The sequence below is a fragment of the Hyperolius riggenbachi genome, chromosome 5 (assembly GCF_040937935.1).
Source record: "Hyperolius riggenbachi isolate aHypRig1 chromosome 5, aHypRig1.pri, whole genome shotgun sequence".
Classification (NCBI taxonomy): Eukaryota; Metazoa; Chordata; class Amphibia; order Anura; family Hyperoliidae; genus Hyperolius; species Hyperolius riggenbachi.
In genome coordinates this window covers 258,848,626-258,868,846 of record NC_090650.1, presented here as the reverse complement: position 1 = coordinate 258,868,846, position 20,221 = coordinate 258,848,626, and the positions used below count along the sequence as shown (strand labels likewise).

The 20,221-nt window shown below is 41.1% G+C and overlaps 1 protein-coding gene across 6 annotated transcripts in view; it reads right to left on the bottom strand.

Moving 5' to 3' along the window:
* FARS2 (phenylalanyl-tRNA synthetase 2, mitochondrial) overlaps positions 1 to 19,305 on the bottom strand; it is a 405,583-nt gene extending 386,278 nt beyond the window's left edge. For 2 of the 6 annotated variants that reach the window (XM_068236843.1, XM_068236844.1), the window contains exons 1-2: positions 18,863 to 19,305; positions 13,931 to 14,019 (exon numbers count right to left, since the gene is read on the bottom strand). In XM_068236843.1, the coding sequence (XP_068092944.1) occupies positions 13,931 to 14,019; positions 18,863 to 18,885 (112 nt within the window). In that variant the 5' untranslated portion in view covers positions 18,886 to 19,305. Of the gene's footprint in view, positions 1 to 13,930; positions 14,020 to 18,625; positions 18,812 to 18,862 lie in introns of those variants that run through there. The other 4 variants (XM_068236845.1, XM_068236841.1, XM_068236840.1 and 1 more) reach the window with 4 other exon arrangements.
* Between the last annotated feature and the right edge of the window lie 916 nt (positions 19,306 to 20,221).

Genomic DNA, 20,221 nt, shown 5'->3' with positions numbered 1-20,221 from the left:
GCCTCTTGGAATATCTATTTGTAAATTAAGAGGTGGCGAACAGGTGTTCTATGTTTATGTAAATCAGAGGGTGGGATCTTCAGAGCTGAGAGCGCTACCTCTTTGGAGTATTGTAATACTTAAAACACGATTTGAGTAAATGGGGACTGGACCCCTTTTTCTTAAATTGGATCAGCGGGCTATATTCTTCCCCTACAGCATCTGTGAGGTTCTTTGGCCATAGCGCACAACCTTTCCCTATAAAGCGCGGGACTCGACAAGGCTGTCCACTCTCCTCCCTACTTTTCACATTGGCCTTAGAGCCTTAGGCGTTTTTCTTACACGACAACAACAATATTAAGGGAGTTGAGAGGGCAGGTGTCCCTCCATAAGCTATTAATGTTTGCGGATGACACTTCACTTTTTCTCACGCAACCCCATATTTCTATCCCCAATGCTCTTAAAGCCTTTGCACAATTTGCCCAAGTCTCCGGCTTAGATATTAATATGGCCAAATCCAAAGCTATGGGCATATCCCTATCCCCGAACCTTTCCACCCAACTTCAAGAATCCTGCCCCTTTAAATGGTTCCAACACTACCTTACCTAGGTATCACCCTAACCTCCAATTACACCTCCCTCTTTGCAGCCAACTACCCCCAGCTGCTAAAATCTTTGACAACATTAACTGAACGAACGGTGGTCCTCCCTCCCTCTTTCCTGGCTTAGTAGAATTAATTCAATAAAAATATCTTTCCTCCCTAAACTCTTTTATTATTTACGCACTCTCCCTGTTAAAGTGCCCAACCACTATCTTCGTATTTTTCAAAACAAAATACAAACCTTTATCTGGGGCAATAAACCCTGAGTCAACAAATCCACTCTCTTCGCACATAAGTTAGACGGTGGCCTTGGGGTCCCTCAGATTTAATCTTACTACTGAGCTGCCACAATTACCCAGTTAACTCTATTATTCCAACTCCGGGACACCTTCCTCTGGGTTTTCCATGAAATGCTGGACAGTCACCCCTTACTCCCGAGCACCCTACTCTGGCTACCCCAGAAGTCACTACCCTCTTCCCTTAGTCCCCCCTTGCTCCATAGCCTCCAGGTCTGGGACTCTATCAGATATTCAGACGGGTTACTGTCCCCACACCTACCTCCCTCTACTCCCACTTATCAATAACCCCCTTTTTACTCCGGGTTATGCCGACCCTGCCGCCTTCCGTTGTTGGGTTGACAAGGGCCTCACCATGGTCACTCACTTCCTCAACCCCAGAGGGGTCTGCTCCTGGTCCACTCTGCGAGAAAACTCACAAGTTTCACCTAGGGAGTACTTCCGCTATTTGCAAATTAAACACTGGATACAGTCCTTAATCCACTCCAGAGAGCCTCTCTATAACACTACACCATACGAAAACATCTGTCTCCACCGACCAAATACCAGAAAGCTAATTTCCACAATCTACTCCTGTCTCACCAGTCCGGAACACCCAATCACTCATCCCTACGCGTCTAGATGGGAAGCAGACCTCCCGGGCACAAAAGATAGAGAAGACTGGCTTAGCATTTGGAGTAGAGTATCTCACTGCTCTTCTAATTTACATACAATAGAAGCAGCTTACAAAGTCATAACTTGTTGGTATCTAGTTCCCTCCAGAATAGCCAAAATATACCCTTCGGCCAATCCCTTTTGTTTAAGGGGTTGCAGATCGACAGGTGATATGCTACACATATGGTGGCCATCCCCCCGACTTACTAGATTTTGGTGCCAGATATACAGGATTCTTTCTGCTCTTTTCTATACACACATCCCTAGAGATTCTTGGCAGGCCCTCCTACATGAAAAGGTTGAGTCTTTGTCTTCTTCCCAAAATAAATTGGCGTCCTTTATCTTCTCAGCGGCTACCATGACTATAGCCAAAAACTGGAAGAAACCTTCCGTCAATATTAATGAAGTGAAGTCCAGAGTTAACTCTTTCATGATCAATGAAAAGCTGACTAGCATCTTGAAAGATACCCATAGAAAATTTACAAAGATTTGGGATCCCTGGATCCAGCTCGAACATCCTTCACTGGAGAGTTCAATTGAGGCTATGAGTCGGGACCACTCACTTTTCCTTTTCTTTCCATTTTCTTTCTACCTTCTCTTTCTTCCTATACTTGCCTCACCAGTTTCGCTCATAGTAGCGACCTCTTTGGGATCACCCGGCTATCGCTGGGCGACGGGCTCCAGAGGTCATAACTTTTCCGGGCTTTAGGGCAGGATCCCCTTCCCTGCTCACTTAAGGCATGCCCCAGATAGTTGGGTATAGTCCTCTGGGTCACACAACCAGCAAACTGCAGATATAATCTCCCCCATTGTTTATGGTTTAAATGTCTTACTGCTTATCTTGTCACTTTGATATGACATTAAGCAAATGTTCAACGTTATATTGTCTGTTTGTTGATCTTGTTATGCTTTTTCTGAAACTTTGTTGTACCTCTTTAAAATTTTAAAAACTCAATAAAAACTTTGAAACACAAAATCATTAGGTCCACATTCCTGCTCTAGCCTGATGAGAGAGAGAGAATGACTTAATTCACCTTGATATGAAGGAATAAGTCATTCAGACATTTTACTAAATTACTCAATGTTCCATAGATGTCAAACATGTGAAAATTATCAGATATGCCTTAAACCTGAACTGGTCCAGGTATCTGGTCCACAAAGCGTTGATCTGGCACCTTCTATACCTGAGATATCAAATCCCTCGGCAGAGAAGGTGTCAGCCCAAGCAAGTTTGATATCGATTGGTTCAGAACATGATGACGGAATGCAAAATACTGGTTTTTACATGATCTGTCCGAGATCCGCTGAGTTATGGCATAATTGGAGAAAATGCCAATTCGGTCCCTCGGACAATAAGGTCCGGACTTCAGATTGCCATCCACACCCTCTGGCAGAGAAAGGGTTAAAAACTGACTGGACACTCAGGCAAAGGGAGAGACTCCAGCCATCCTTATAACATCACGGATTTGGCTGGATTATAAAAGGACTTCTACCCATTCCACAGAACTTTCCATAACTGGACTTTATATCTTCTGTTGGACTTATTATCGTAAAGGACACAGTAACTTGACAAATTGCTCAGACTTATCAATAGCTATTTTTACATTTAATCATTATTTCTGTATCAATTTGTTTAATTTGCTATATTTTGTTCTGCATTATTTCTTTAAATAAATGATTAAATCGTTCATCTAAGTGCTGTTCTGAAAAAAAATGTCAGCCAAAAGGATTCACATCTACTTAGAGACGTTACCATAACAGTTTTCATATTACTATCGGAAGTTTTGCTATCTCTAGAAAGGTTGTCAAATGAACCCTTTTTCCTACAGGATTTAGCTAGAGTTAGACTTAGCGCATTCGTATGCTTTATTGCAGATTGTTGGCAGCGACCTGGCCTCTATATGAGACCCCAGATTGTAGTGCCCCAGTGCTGACTGCCTTCAGGATTCCCTCAGGGTCTGAGGCTATATGGTAAACTGCAGCAAAGGGAACAGGAATTGGTGGGTGACTGTGCATACGTCACACCCCTTTGTTTTAGCTCTCCTTCCATTGCCCTGCAGTCCCCTTCACTGAGACACGGCCTGAAAGGTACTCTCCAACCTCCATCCTTGCTCCCCCTCCAACCCCAATCGCCAACATAGAGTTAAGGCAGCAAAGAAGTATGCTGGAATGGTTAGTTTTAGCTATTCAGCATGAAGGGGAGCCATAATGAGACCTGAGCTAGAAACTCTGGATAGGAGAGAATACACCTGCCAGACATGTCAGAAGAGTAAGAATTAACACATACACTTTATGACCATTACTCTGCATTGGGAGGAGATTCCAGGAAAGTCACATTTAGGAATAAGGTGGATGGATAAAGTACTGGTACTCTTCCGAATCAGTAAAGATTCTCTAACACTTTACCAGAATCAACGTTTGTTGGTTGGATGTCTGCATTTCTGCTCCTAGACTAACACTGGACCACACTTCACTTGCTAATTCTTCAGGGTAGCCTACTGAGCATGCCCCTGGTGGCTGCAGCTCTCGCACTGGAGTCTGACAGGAGAAAAGCACTATACAAATGCTAGAATTAATATTAACTTCTATATAAAGAACGGTTTATCTCATTATTACATTTTCACTTCGCGCTTGCTTCAATTAGATAATTATTAAAATCCGTACACAACACAGGAATGTAGAGATTTTAGAATAAAAACAAACACATATATGTCTTTTCTAACACCATGCTTTGTATGCTCTTACATGGATGGCTCTACCATCCTCTTACATTTCACAAGTCATGTCAGGTGGCACCTCACAGGAGCGCATTCAGAAAATAAATTGTATTAATAGGTAGAAAAAATAAAGTGCAAGGGATCTTTATGGGAAATGGATCCCCAAGCACATTCTTCCCCTCCTTAATCCAAATTCCATACAGATAACGTATTTATAGTAAGGTCCAGCCCCTATATCAATGTCCAACTGGGCAAATTGGTTTTGCAAGGAACCTAATATTGGGGGGGGGGGGGGGGGGGGGAGAGGGGGGTTAGAAACAAACAATATTTAATAGTAAAACATAACTTTTAATTGCCACTACACAAAGTTAATATTCCAGAAATAGAATACAAATATTAATTTTAAAAAATTGGTGCGACAATCGTCTTGGAAAAAAAAACTACGGACACACCTTTCTTTAAGGTACAAAGAAGAGAATGGTAAGCTGGGTATCAACGTCTTCAATCAGTTGTTGAAGCTGTAGTGGAAAACATCGGTTTAGTGACAGGTGTACTTTAACCAAAGGCTTTGTGTGGGAGGCAGCGAACGCAGCTGCTTGGCATAGCATCATCATGCTGTTCAAACTCTAAGGATCCTATGTCTACACTGGACTAGATAAAAATATGTGCACAAAATTGTGTATTAATTGAGTATAACGAGCATGCAATATAGAAGTAGTCTTTACTGGTATAAATGAATATCTTATGGCGAGGAAACACAAATGAACTAATCTACTCCTGCAGTTGTCACAGGTTTTTCAGTAAACATTAAAAATAACCTGTTTTTCCTGTCAAAGCCTCCCATTAATTACGTGACTATGAAAGAAAATGAAATTGATTGTTGCCAGCACCATCTAATGGGCATACAGAAATGTACCGTTCAAAAGCTCAGATAAAATGTTAAGCAGTAAGAAACTTGGTTTTGCTAGCAAATTGTCCTCTTCTCCCATTTCGATATGCAATCACCACTAAAGTTTTCATTAGCATGATAATAACGGGTTGAAATATAATGCTCACATTTTATTGCTTTGCTATCAAACTTCTGACAGTGAACAATTAATTCACACCAGTCTCAAAAGGCATATGAATGACACACAGTAATCTGTTACTAAGCAGCTAACAAACAGTGTCAAACACTAATGAGGCTTGGATTGGAAATCAATGTCACAACACTATTTTTGTTCAATGAAACAGAAAATTTAAGGTATGTGATCAATTTTCTTCACTACTGTCAGACGATGACATGAGGATCTAACGATTTATTGCACCAATGAGCATCCATGGTCAATTTACTTAGAGTAATTTGCAAAATAAGGCAGGTGGTCATTTAAAGCCCTAGTTCAGCATCCCATCCCAATTATATGATAGTAAAATTGCATCAATTAGCAATACGCAATGTTTTGTGCAAACAGGTCTGTACTTTTTGCAACTAATGACCTGAAATAACCTATTTGGCTGTGTCATATGGCTCCATTTCCTGTTGAAATGCAATTTTAGCAGACAGAAGCCTGTTCTACCTCCCCCCCCCCCCCCCAATTCCCAATATAAACTGAAAGTACATACTAAGCAGAGGGGTGGGGGATGGGCAGCAATAATACTGTCACTTCTGTGCTGCAATGTTGGCTACGAACAGTTAGGGCTTGATTCACAAAACGGTGCTAAATGTTAGCATGGGCGTGCAGCTCGCAGACTTTTGCACGCGCAAGGCCCCGCGATCGCGGACATTTGCGTACAATAGGCCGCCCGATCGTGCGCAAAAGTCCGAGATTGAGAGGCTTTGCGCGTGCAAAAGTCCGAGAGCTGCACTTTGCATGCTAACTATTTAGCACGCCCGTGCTAACAGTTAGCACCGTTTTCTGAATCAAGCCCTTAATCTTTTTCAGCAGAGGGGGGAGGAGGAGGGTGTGGTCAGGAAACCTCTCTGTGCTGGAGGAGCAACTTCCACTCTCCTGGCTTGAAAGAGCTGCAGGATTAAGCCAGGCAGCCTCTTCCAATAGGGTTTCTGCAAAAAAATACAGATGTGCAATCTGCAAAACTTTGTGCACACTTAAATGTGCACCACAACTACTCACTAATAAAGCCAAATGTAATATTTAGGAACCAGCATGAGCAACTTGATCTAATCTGCAAATTTATTTGTTTATTATGTGTGTTTACTCCTGTTATTGTGCAATTAGAAGAGGCATACAGCACAGCTACAACCTGGGTTGCTGTCCTTGCTGTAAAGGTGCATAGTCCTGGTCAATGGCACTAGCTCCCTATACAATATATTAGCAGAAAATGGCCCGCACGCTGCACTGTGTCAACCAGAGTGATTTATTCCAAGAACCATGCACCCTACACTGAGGAAGGGGGGGGGGGGGGTGCCTCGCCCCTGAAATGATCATCTGATGTACATGTATATGGAATTCTTGGGAAAACAAAACTCTGGTTGGCATAGTGGAGTTTGTGGACCAATTTCTACTGGTATGCGCCTGTCATTGAACCTTTAGGATGCCAATAAACTATGGCTGACTCAAAGGGAAAAATTTCATACTAAGCAAAAATTCATACTAACCATGTAATGCAACTTTGATCTGAACATTCTTAGTAAATAGTTTGAGCAACTAAAGGTACCTACTCGACTAGCTTACAAATACAAAAAACAAAAAAGAATAGCTATACACAAAAGAATGTAATATTTATTGGGTTGTTTTTTTTTGTGTGTGTGTGTGTCCAAGTCTTTTTTACTACAAAACTCTTTGGCATCAGAGGCATGCAGGCACCCAGAGGTATCTACATGCAATTACTTCATAACTTGAAGTAGAAAACTCAGGTGAAAAAGTTAATTGCATATGGGCCACTGCCTCTGTGAATACCCCTGGATTTCCCCAATATCTAGGATGTGTACATCTCACACACGCCTCCCTAAGTTCATAACTTAATTTAAATAAAAGTGCATGATAATTATATATTATAGAGGAACAAAAAATTACAACATATTTGAGAATAATAATTCTCTCTTCTACTCATCTTCACTCCTCCAAACAATTTTTACAAAAACACAGTCTCAATTTATACCCGGGTCACAGTTGTCTACATTTTCTCATTTCTACCACGTCTTTTGTCACCAATGTTGCTGCTTTCCTCTTTGTCCCATCTGCTAACAGTAAACAAAGAGGTTGCTACTAAAATGTATACACCAGTACTTAGCAGCACTTCCCAAACAATTCCTGTGTCAATTGAAAAAAATATGTGAATAGATAGTATTCCTTTAAGTTCTGCCCATTCCAATGAATGGAGAGATGTCCGTATTGGCCTTTACTGTCGTACGGACAAACGCTGCGCACAATTTCCTCGTCGCGTTTTATCCTGGACACTACATGTAGCATCCAGGATTGCTAACCTTGGTGCTTCCATATCCAAATGCGACATATTTGCAGAATGGTGGGAACCGATGTCAAACACTTCTCTGCTTGTTTGCAATAACATTTAGTAGATAGCCTGGTGTTCAGTGTCCATGCACAGCAAAATACAGCAACAGACTGTGTGCAGTGGTGGCAAGGTAGTGAGATGGTACCCTTGCCCACCTCATGTGTATCATGGTACCTACCATTTGCATACGATTTTAAGGGCCCTTACCCTAATCTTTTTTTTTTCCTCCCTTCCTTTCTTATATATGAAAGTACAATTTTTTTTGTAATGACTCTGTTGTGCAATATACAAGTGCACAACAGTATTATTATATTTATACACCTACAACTTTGTGCAGTACTTCATTATAATTATTGCATATAACTTTGTTGGTTAAACACTATGTTTTGCTAAAAATGTTTTTAATAAGCTTTATTTTGGCAGATAGGGCCTAAAATAAAATGATAACTTTTATTTGATTCTTCTTTGTTTTTAGGATTGCTTTCTTCTTTTTGTATAATTGTTGTCCCCCTATTTATCCTGCTTAAAAGGTAGGTGGGTCCACTCTGTTTATTTGGTGCTTCAAGCAAGCAAGAATATTTTCTGTCTTGTCCTTTCTTGTGTTTGTCACAAAGAAATAAGTGACAAGTAATTGCTGCTACTAATGATTTAAGTCAGCCTTGCTTTAGAAAATAGAAAACCAATACAAGTAACAGAGCAGACAAATAATGGCAAAAATTGGCAGTGGCAGGCCTGTGCCTCTTAGCTTCAAGGTAGAAACCGTATCAAATCAGGCTGTACTAAGGATTTATTCCTGTTTGTTTGCTGCAGCCAGTCTACACTTTTTAAAGCAAGTTTCCCCCACGATATATGTGTAATTACTGAGCTGCAGTATGGCAATTGCAACACTACTGTTGATAGTAGAAAAAAGTTTCTGTACCGTGTTAGCCAAACAAATTATATAGGTAGAAAAAACAACGTTTTGTAATAAACCTTTTAATGACTAACTGATAGAGTTAAACTATGCAAGCTTGAGCAAGAAGGGGACTAGATCCCAGAAAGCTTGCATAATTTAACTCTATCAGTTAGCCATTAAAAGGTATTATTTTTTACAAAACATTGTTTTTTCTACCTATATAATGCTACTGTTGCAAACAATTGAATGAGATTTGTAAAAACAGTTTTTTGTTTTTTTTTTCTGTTCTTTTGCTTGCTTGCTTTTTAAGCAACTGTGTGAATGTAATTTTGCCTTCTTGAAACACAATGAATTTGCAATAATTCAGCTTTAAAGAGAACCTAAACTGAGAAGGATATGGATTTTTCCTTTTAGAATAATACCAGTTGCCTGACTCTCCTGCTGATCCTGTGTATCTAATACTTTTAGCCACAGCCCCTGAACAAGCATGCAGATAAGATGCTCCGACTGAAGTCAGACTGAATTAGCTGCATGCTTGTTTCAGGTGTGTTATTCAGGCATTATTCCAGTCAAAGAGTTCAGCAGGACTGCCAGGCAACTGGTATTGTTTAAAATGAAACATCCACATTCCCCTCAGTTTAGGTTCCCTTTAAGTCACTAACTTAGGTTTCCCATGATGAATCACTCCTGGTGTATACAAGTAGTCCCCAACTTATGAACGCCCCGCCGATATGAACGGCATGGATTCTGCATTTCTATGAGAACAAGTCAAAACATATTTTTTTAAAATTGGACATGTAGTTTTTGAGAAAAATCGATTTTAAAACATTCAAAGAAAAAAAAAACGGCTTTTAAACTTGTATAAGCAAGTACAGAGGGGGACACTGGAGGCACAGAGGAGGTACAGGAGACAGAGATGGCCCAATGTTCCGACTTAAGAACAGATTCAGGTTAAAAACGAACCCACAGTCCCTATCTCGTTCGTTAACCTGGGACTACCTGTATTGAGCCTATAGCTAATTAATTTTACAGAGCCACACTAATCCAACACGCTCTGTAAAATGTATTAGCTACAGACTTACTATGCAATATGCACCAGCAGTTCTGGATGTGCAGCCTTGCTTTCAGGGGCAGAAATAGATGATTTGCATATCCTGGAGTAATGCATCATGGGAAAACAAAGTTGCTCACTTAAATTTGAATTATTGCAAATACTTTTTGTTTCGAAGGACTACTATAGCAAGTTTGTTTTACTTTAGATAACTTTAACTTAATGTAGTTTTGTTTGTTACATATGTATATGCACTTAGACAACTGTGTCCCTTTGCATTCTGCAGATGGTTGTGTGTTAATGATGACTAGAGTAACCACCACATGCTATTCACTGACGGGCAGGTGCTCGATGACATCCCTAGGAAGGGGGCAGCACTCCAGGCAGATGGGCTTGTGGCTCACCATTGGTTAGAGGTAGCTTCCGGGGGCGTGGTTAGAGCGCCGGGACAACGCAGTAGGCGAGCGTGGGCAGTTTGTGTGAAACACAGGGTAAGTCTGAAACTATTTAAGACCACAAGGAGCACTGGTAAACTTATATAGTTTATTACTCGCTGAGGAAGTGTATCTTTGCACGAAACAACAGTCAGGCTTCACCACCCCAATGACTGATTACCATGTCTGTATCATTCTGCGATTAAAGTTACCCATTTTGCAGGATTCAGTGCCTCCCTCATCTCTCTTAAATTATGCATCGACTGTGCACGAAAATAGACAAGAGTGACCCCAGCCTAACTGTTTATAGTGCACACTATACATGTCTTACACAGTTTTCACATTTTCAGTGGCGTTGAACATAAAATATACCTCATGTACATTCCATTATTTGTATGCAAATATACAGTTTGCTGAGTAATATTTAAACACAGACCAACAAATGTGCCCTGGTAGAGCCTCTGAGCCACCTACCACATTGCTAAATAGGTTTCAGCAGTACGGCTGTTAGGATTCCTCCTGTGACGTGTTCTGTCCATTGCAGGTGGTGCCGCAAATGGACAGTTCTGGCTTGTCAGTCTGCATTCGGTTGTGCATTCGCAGTGAGTCATATTGTCATTTGCAATTGCTCTGCAGTTATGAACAGCTCAGAATACTGTCATTATTCCACTAATGGTTTGCTGCATGCATGTTCTTGCATAGAACTGCATGCATTTGTTATGATGGTCTTTCAGCTAGCAAATGGGATTCAGGCCAGCACAGGATTGAGCGATTACCATTCAGCTGTGTGGAGATTGCATGCTTGCATCCATTGGCTGATGCAAGCATAAAAGCCTGCCTCTGCTGTTAGACTGCGGCCCGTCATAGTTTCAGTCTTAGCCTGTCTAGCTGTTACTACTGGGCCCTTGTTCCTGGTTCTGTGTTGCCTTGCGTGGATTGCGCTGACTCCTGCGGAGGAGTAGCGAATCCTTCCTAGTCCTGTTACCTTGCGTGGGTTGCGATGACTCCTGCGGAGGAGTAGTGAATCCTTCCTAGTCCTGTTCCTGTTACCTTGTGTGTTGGTCTGTGTGTGAACGCTTGCTGTCGCTGAGTCAGTGACGGGATTAGCAAGCGTTCATTCTGTTTGTCTAAAGTCCTTGTTTATGTTTAGTCAGATCCGTGGTACATTTTAACTGGCAGGACCCCAGGGATTTTGTACAATATTTAGTTCTGTTATACTGTTTAATACTAGCTGTGATTATCTGTGTTTGACCTATTTCCTGTTTATCTTGCTCTGTCTGTCCTGCCTTGTGGATTGCGCCATCTCCGGTGTAGGAGTGGCGAATCCTCTAGTCCTGCTCTTGTGAGGTACGCCATCGATGCGGTCGCGATTGGCTGCCTCATTCCAGTCTGTCTTGTATCTGTCTGCACTGCGCTGCCATTGCGTCTTATCAGAGGCCCAGAGCTGCAGTTGCTCCGGGCAGCCTGTGTAGCCTCTTCCATAATTCAGCTCTCAGCCTTGTTTTGCTGGCTGGTCAGAAAGTGTGACCCTCCAGCGTAACAACGGCACAGCGTGCAATGCGCAGGGACATCAGCTGCATAGACATAAGACACTGCCTGATGCACTGAGACGCAGTGTGCTGTCACATTGCACTACTGCATGTATTTTCAGAATACTTGAAAAGTGCAGTGCTGCAATGGAGAGCAAAGCAGGTGCCATGGATTTCTGTATAACGCATGGCCACCTCCATTGGTGAGTGAAGTGCAGTGTGCTTAGGCCCTTACGACTGAGTACTATATAAACACACACCAACAAACTTGCCCCTCACTTCCAACTCTCTGTTTTATCTGTCACCCCTGAGAACCGGAGCAGCACTTATAGCCAAAACTGATCTGTAAACTTATGGAGGAGCAAGGAGAATGACAGTTTATCAGCATGCAGAGATTGCTCCAGATGGTTTACATCAAGTAAATGTGATTTTAGCACAAACACCACTATTTCTAAATCGTTATTGTAAGCATTGAAGTATTTGCCAAGTGCAGTTTAGAAGCAAATCATGGAGATAGGTGCTTATATTTAGATGAATCAAAGGCTGGCTAAAGCAATGCCAATAGTGTGATTTAACCTGGAACTGCACTTATTGATTAATGCAGTCTTTTCAAGAAGCACAAAGGATGACATTTGTTAACATCATCATAAAAGCAATTGCCAGAGGATGACTTCCACCTGCTTCAAGAGACAGAGGAACTGAAAGCAAGTAAAGTACTCAGTGACCATATTACATTATTATTTTGGGTAAAAAAAAAAAAAAAAAAAATCTTATGGGAATAAAATCAGCATTGCAAGTTTCAAGGTCCCATGCCTATGGCTAAACACAGTTCATTTTTCATTATAAGAAGCTTCAAACAAGAGAAAATATATTTCATTACATAAACTCTGCACGTGTCAGAAAACTAATGAGTGAATTCTACCCAGCACCATTCATAAGCATGGATGAAGGAAATTATGAGTAAGTGTGTCATTTTCACTTGTCAGACCGCCAGCAGTGGACCCAAGAGATTGAAAAGCCATTTCTGTTGACCATAAACCATACTTTTTTTTTCATTTGATCTTTTACATTCAATCAGTTTTCTTTTTACATACAAGACACAAAATGGATTTGTAGCGTGTGCAGACATGGCAGACGGGACTCATTCCTTGCCACGATCCAGCTAAGGCATCTGACAAATATGACTTGTACACTCACATTGACTTCCACCTGCACTGCCAAATAGCTTTGTGTAAAGCTCTTCTTTATGCAAAACAAAATACCAGGAAGACACAACCAGTATATAGGACTCGTACTGAATCAGAGAATATGGCTACCCCTTACTGAATTATTAGTGTCAGGGACCTTTCACACTGGTGCGTTGCGGTGGCCTGCTTTTACTGCAGGCCATTGATATGCCAATGAAAGTCTATGGGGCCTTTCATACCGACGTGGTGCGGCACAATGCAACGGAAGTGTTTTCGCCGCATCCCCGATGCCAGCGCATACTTACATTCCTGTGCGACCTCTGGTGATCTGCAGTGGATCGGAAGTCATGCAAGTCTATGGCGATGCGTGTTTCTTAAAATGACCATTGCATGTTTTATGCGTAGCGCATGCGTGCGAGCGTATTTTGGCAATACGCTTTCGCAAACTTTATTGATTCGGCTAAGGGAAGTGAGCGTCACTTCCTGCTTGGTCTGCTGCCAGATGGGGATTATCGCAGTAATACCCAAAGGCTGTTTTTCGCAGTGCAGCCCCCGAGCACACTGCAAACGCAGATATTCACTGTGAAACCGGCCTTACTCCATGAAGCTACTGCTTCATAAGACATACAAATGTTCAAATTTCAAAAGTCAGTATGATCATTCTATTAAATAAATTGAAAAGTAAAAATCTGTTCAAACCAACTTAACTTGTAATCTGATGTCAAAGAGCAGCAGTAGCAAAAGTAACACTTTTTTGATTCTTCTTGATCAAATTGTCAAATTTGTGTGTGGCTTTGTTCAAAAGCTGTGCAAACATTTAGTGCCTTTTTCCACTGCAGCCGAATTGCAGCAGTTTTGGATGCAGAAACACAGCCTACTGAAATCAATAGGCTGCATCCGAATCATGCACAGGGGGAAAAATGTTTTGCCGGCTACAGTTTTTCGCGCGATGCATCCAATTTATCCTAGCGGGACAACACAGGTGCTGCATCCATTTTGGAAACTGATGCGGCCCTTACAATTAGAATTACTCAAGATTATAAACATTGCTTGAAAGGCTGCCATGTCCGCTGGCACTATTACTGTATAGAAAACATAAAAAAACACAATGAACACTAACTTCTAATTACTTACCAAGCTTTGTGCTTTTCCCACTGGGATGCCACCTCCAAGGGGATTGCCTGATGTTTCTGAGAATACACCATCTGAATCCAGAACACTGTCTGAAAATTTAAGTCACAGTAAATGTTAAATAAACAGATGCAGCACAAAATATGGTAGTTTCAACTGTACAGTGAACAGCATGAAAGAGGCAAGCTTATATTTCCACTTGACCTCCATGACAGGGACCAAGAAATGTTTCATATTACTCTCCTCTCAGGGCGGGACTATTGCAGTGAGAATTTTGCATCCAAAAGTCAGATCTTGATATTAGGAAGGTCACACCAATAGTGTTTATTAAATGTGTTATAATTAGACCAAGTGGCCGCATTACAAATCTGAGTAACAGACGCAGAGGCTCACTCTGCCCAAGCGGAAGATACTGCCCTAGTGGAATACGCTCTAATGCCTGTTGGTTCAGGTAAATGCAATAACGTATATATGTTGGTTATGCATCGCTTCATCCAATTGCTAAGAGTACTTTTGGAGGCTTTGTAACCTTTTCTGGCCCCCTGAAATTGTAGAAAGGGATTGTCTTCCTATCGCCAATCAATCATGTCTTTTCTAAGTAAAGCAAAACAATATTTCGAAAATCTAGTATATTACATTTTTTTCTTCATTTCAGTCAAAGTATTAGGACAAAATGAAGGTAAATTGATCTCTTGATCTTTGTGAAATGAAGATACTCCTTTTGGAACAAAAGAGCGAGGTAACTTAAAGTGGATATGAAGTCAGAACTTCCTCTCTGCTCTTTCAGATAAACAACAGCATAATAACCTTTAAAGAAAAACATTTCTTTGTTACAGCTGATACAAATCCTGCAATAAATCTGCAATGTGTCAGACATATTGTTAACATCTGTGTTTACCAATTTGCTCTCTGCTGTGGCAGAGGAGATTCCTGATCTGAAACAGCTGAGGGATGAAATTACAAGCTATGATTAGTCACAGATGAGGTGAATTACAGGGGCTTAACTCTTTAAAGAGACACTGAAGCGAAAAAAAAATATGATATAATGAATTGGTTGTGTACTATGAATAATTACTAGAAGATTAGCAGCAAAGAAAATATTCTCATATTTTTATTTTCAGGTATATAGTGTTTTTTTCTAACATTGCATCATTCTATAATATGTGCAGATTACACAACACTCAGCATTCAAAATGATTCTTTCAGAGCAGTCTGTGAACTAATGACCTCTCCTCTGGCAGAGGAAAAGTAAAAAATTAACTAACAGTTGAGATAATAAAAGTCAGATAACAGCCCTCTCCACGACTTTGAAAGTTGTAGAGCTTAATGGATTTTTTGTATAGAGATAACAACTGGAGTTTCTTAAATCTTTCTGTACTGGAAACAATTAGACTGATGTATCTGATCTTAATGTTTTATTTCTTAGCTGTACTACACATACAAATCATAATATCATAATTTTTTTTCCGCTTCAGTGTCTCTTTAAATACATACAGGGTGCATTTCTATATGTTTTCCTTCTGTCCTGCAAGAGTTCAGGTCCACTTTAAAGGATACCCTATCCTCTATTATCGTCATGAAGGGAAATTTGACACTAAGCACCAAGATCTCTCCAATCCTGTGAAATGTCAAAATGGCTACTAAAATAACGTCTTTAAAGTTAAATCTTTCATTGAGGAATCAGACGCGGGCTCAAACAGAGATCTATTTAGAGCCATTAGAACAGTATTTAAAGTGTACCTGAGACTTGGAAAAGAAAAAGTTTAAGGCCGAATCCACACTATAAGCGCTTTTGCGAGCGGTTGTGTTGAATTAGCGCTTACTGAGCGCTTGTTAAAAAATTTGAATTCCCTGCTGCCGTTAAACTCTTGAATTCCATTCACTGGCTCCCTCCCTCAGGCCGGTAGCCAGATCATATGATCCAATGATATGGGTGATAGGTCATCCACTGGCTGTGTTTTTCTTTTTGTTTTCCTGCCACCCTTGTCTTTATTAGTGCCTTACTTCTGTAAAGCTACACCTTTTTAGCGTACATCTATCTACTGTTTCTTTTTTGTTGTCATGGTTGTTTTTAATGTCATTGTTGTTGCCTTTTTGTGTCGCTGAGTTCTCTGTTTGTGCCGAACCCAATTCCGGGCATGACCCAGTCATGCTTGGCGAAATAAATTTGATTCTGATTCTGATGGGCCCCTCTTTGGTGTTTCTGCTACTCCCTGCTGCGATCCTGGCTTGTAATTGCCAGTTTTAGGCAGTGTTTACAAACAAAAAACATGGCTGCTAACCAGAATGTGACAGGCTCAGAGAAGCTCTGTCTGTGACTCATACAGCAACAACACACAGCACACAGAGCCTACAGGGGGCGTAGAGGGGGTGTGCATAGCTTCTCCCTATCACAGCAGAGCAGCACATTCCTGTCTGAGCTGACAAAGCTGACAAAGGAAAGAAGATTAGATTATATAACAGAGATATTACAGTGACTGGGCAACTAAAAAAGGCTGCAGTAAGACAGACCACATTAGAACAGGTATAGGAACTTATAGGATAGAAGAAATAAGGCTGAAAATTTTGTTACAGAGTCTCTTTAAAAAGGATTTTCCTCTCAAATTCCAAGCTTTCAACTTGAGCTGTGCTGGACATGCGTGAAAAACGGGGTCCTAGTGAAAAAGATTTTCTGACTGGAAGAGTCAGCATCTTAAAGCCTGGTATACTTTCAAATCATGATTGGCCAAACACTAACTGATTTCACCATCTCCATAAAGTATGAGGGTTTACCAACACAATCTGCTCATAGTATTCAATATCTGTTGACCCTCATACTACATAGAGGTGCTAAAATTGGTCAGAGATTAGCCAATCATAATTGAAAGTGTTAAAGCACTGGTACACACATCCAATATTGACTGGCCAGTTTTCCAAATTCCATGAAGTCTGAGGTCCAACAGATTTTTACATCTTTAATGTTACCAAAATACTTTCACACAAAACTGATGGCCAAGCTGAGCAGGGTGATGGGACAGTAAATAATGAGGGGATGGGGAATCCCTCACACTACATCTGTGTTAACCCTGTGTGTGTCTGCAGCTGCCTGTCTTTCTGACTGAGTTGTCTGCAGGGGAGCAGAGGAAATGTTTCTTGTTTGTAAAGGTGTGTGAAATCTGACACCACAGCTTCATATAAGTCTGTAGTCTCATCCCATGCAAAGAACAGCACTTGCAGAGTAAAATTAAAGCACCCTTTAGCCAATGAATTGTGCCAATACTGCTACAACCTATACACAACAAATTACAGCTTTTGCCTCTAATATTAAATATGAAAACTAGGAAAATGTTTACACAGCTACTTAGATATTATTTGTACATTGTCATTTTAGAACACTTGGGTATTGACAGCGTTCCTTTAAATATTTACCTATGAGGAGGGAAGCTTTAGGATCCTCCAGAGGCTTCACACCACCACTACTGCCCGGGACCCTCTTTTACATTAGCTTTCTGCACAGGTGCAGCCGTACTTGTACAGTAAAACCCCCATTATCCAAAACTCAGTTAACCAGAAGTCTCAAGCAACCAGAAACAAAAGTCCTAGCCTTGCAGGATGCCTAAATCTACTTTAACACCTCTTTACATAGTAATAGACCTCTGTCATATTAAGGAAAGTCTGTCATTTGTCTTAACTTGTTGTTAATTATTGTATTTCAACATTAATAGAGTTTATGGTAAGTGTACAGTGTGGGGTACAGTAATTTCTTTTTAACTAGGCATATTTTTAACACCGACTCTCAAGCAACCAGAAACCACACTTATCCGGCATCAGTCAATCCCCATTGGTGCCGAATAATGGGGGGTTTACTGTACATAGTGGGGAGCCCAGCCACAAGAACATATATAACAAGCTCTATATAAACATTTGTTCATAGCGTCCATGCGTGGCGATGGTGGGAGCGAAGAGGACATAGGAAGCCTCTGGTTCATCCAGAGATTTTACTCTGTACTTACGTATTACCTGTAAAGTTTGGCAGCTTTTTGTTAAAGTTCTGTTTGCTCCCCCAGGAAGATCTGACCATTTTTGGAAAACCAAAAGTCCCGGCTTTCTAATGGTCCCGAATCGGTATGATGCTCAGTTCCCAAGTTATGGGGTTTTGAAGGAGGGGTGTCCCCTGAACTTGGCTGCAGAAAGTGCAATTACAGAAGTACGGGAGGAACCTGACATGATTATAAGCAGCACATCCGGTAGGCCGTCTTCTTCCTTTGTAGCATAAATCTGTGTCTTCAAAATGTATGTCAAGTGCCCTGGGCCTCTCATTATAGAAGAAGGAGCAGCGCAGCTATGCACCCTCGTCTCCTCTCTGTCTTACTGGCATGGGCAGGAGACTCAATTCCACTGTGCTCTCTGCAGCAAAGTGAGGGGGACACTCGTACCTCAAACCCCCCCTAACTTGGGAATGGGGCATCACACTGACTCAGGACCCAGTGCAAAGGAAAGCCAGGACTTTCAGCTTTCCAAAAATGGTTAGATTTGGCTAGTGGATCAAACAGAACTTTAACAAAAAGCTGCCAAACTTTCCAGACGGGATAAATACTCTTTCCTATAACTGGTTACAGGACTTTTTTTTTGTGTTCATCAGCCTTGGGTTCGCTGTAAATGGCATGCAGCATTACACAGAGAATAGAGGAACAGTAGTAAACTGTAGTAGTGCCTCACTAAGCAATAGGAGGTAACCAAGGAAAGGTGATCTGCTTCGTGCTGGAAAATACATTCCCACTGTACGGATTAGGAGGAGCTACTGGATGCGAAAAATAAAACAGAAGAGAAATGTTTTCATGCATTGCTTATTACTACAACTTTTCTGTCATAATCATATGCATTTAAAAAGGTGGATGCTGAACTGGTGCTAAGGCTCGTTGTGAACTGCTTATAGAAAACGGTCAAGTCACTCACAGGAGAAGTGATATGAGCTTCATCACTGCAGTTTGAATGAAGAGCTCTCTACTGAATTCCTCGTGTACTTCCAGGAAGCAGGTGAGGTCACATGTTCTTCAATCACTTACGGAAGAGCAGACAGGACACTCTCCTTGTGTATTATTCCTAACATCCTGCTAGTAATAGAATAAATCGCGATCCGTGTTCGTACGTCCCTTTTCTTACTGCGTACAATAAACTTTCAAATGTAAAAATATAGAAATACATCGATGAACGTTCGCATTGTTATGAGGATCTGGCTGTATGACCCTTCGCCATTTTGTCGAAGCTCCCAGCTATGCACGATATGAAATGTTATGTCATTATGCATTCAAAAGACGGAAACGTGCAAAATATTTGTACTCTAGCGCTACTAAGTGGAAACACTTTGGCGTCCTTGTTGACAGTCCTGTATTTTGGCCTCGTGCAGTTTCCGTAAGCATGACGTCGGTGAGCCCTGTGATTGGTGCAGACGGATTTCAGACAGCAGAGAGAGAGCATAGTGTGCTGTGACAGTTCTCCTGACCTGAACTTCGAGAAGCGGCTGGTGTGAGTGGTATGTGCTGTGCTTAATGTCTTCTCTTTCTCACACCTTCTGATCAATGCTACACTACATATATGGAACAGTACACACAGTCAAGCACGAAGTTTGAGCCTAAATTACTTTAGAGGAACTGTCGCGAAAATCTTTAAATGTAAAACACATACAAATTAGAAGTACATTTCTCCCAGAGTAAAATGAGCCATGCATTACTTTTCTCCTATGTTGCTGTCACTTACAGTAGGTAGTAGAAATCTGACATAACCGCCAGGTTTTGGGCTAGTCCATCTTTTCATGGGGGATTCTCAGCATGGCTTTTATTCTTTATAAAGACATTCCCTGAAAAAGATCTATACAAAGATGCTGGCCAGCCTGCCTGCTCACTGTACACTATTTTGGCAGTTGGACGGAGCAACTGCCATTTACTAAGTGCTTTTGAAAAATAAAGAAAACCCTGAGACCCCCCTATGAGAAGATGGGCTAGTCCAAAATCTGTCGATAATGTTAGATTTTGAATACTTACTGCAAGTGACAGCAACATAGGAGAAAGGTAATTTATGGCTCATTTTACTCTGGGAGAAATGTACTTCTTATGTGTATGTGTTTTAAATTTTAAGATCTTTGCGGCTGTTCCTCTTTATCATCCATTCCGTCCATAAATATTGACTTCTTATTATTTCAAAGTACTTGGTGATTAAAGGGAGACCTGCAAAAATAAATTTAACTCACCTGGGGCTTCTTGCAGCCCCCTGGGGTCCTCTTGTGCCCACGATGCCGGTCCAAGTCCATCCGGCCAG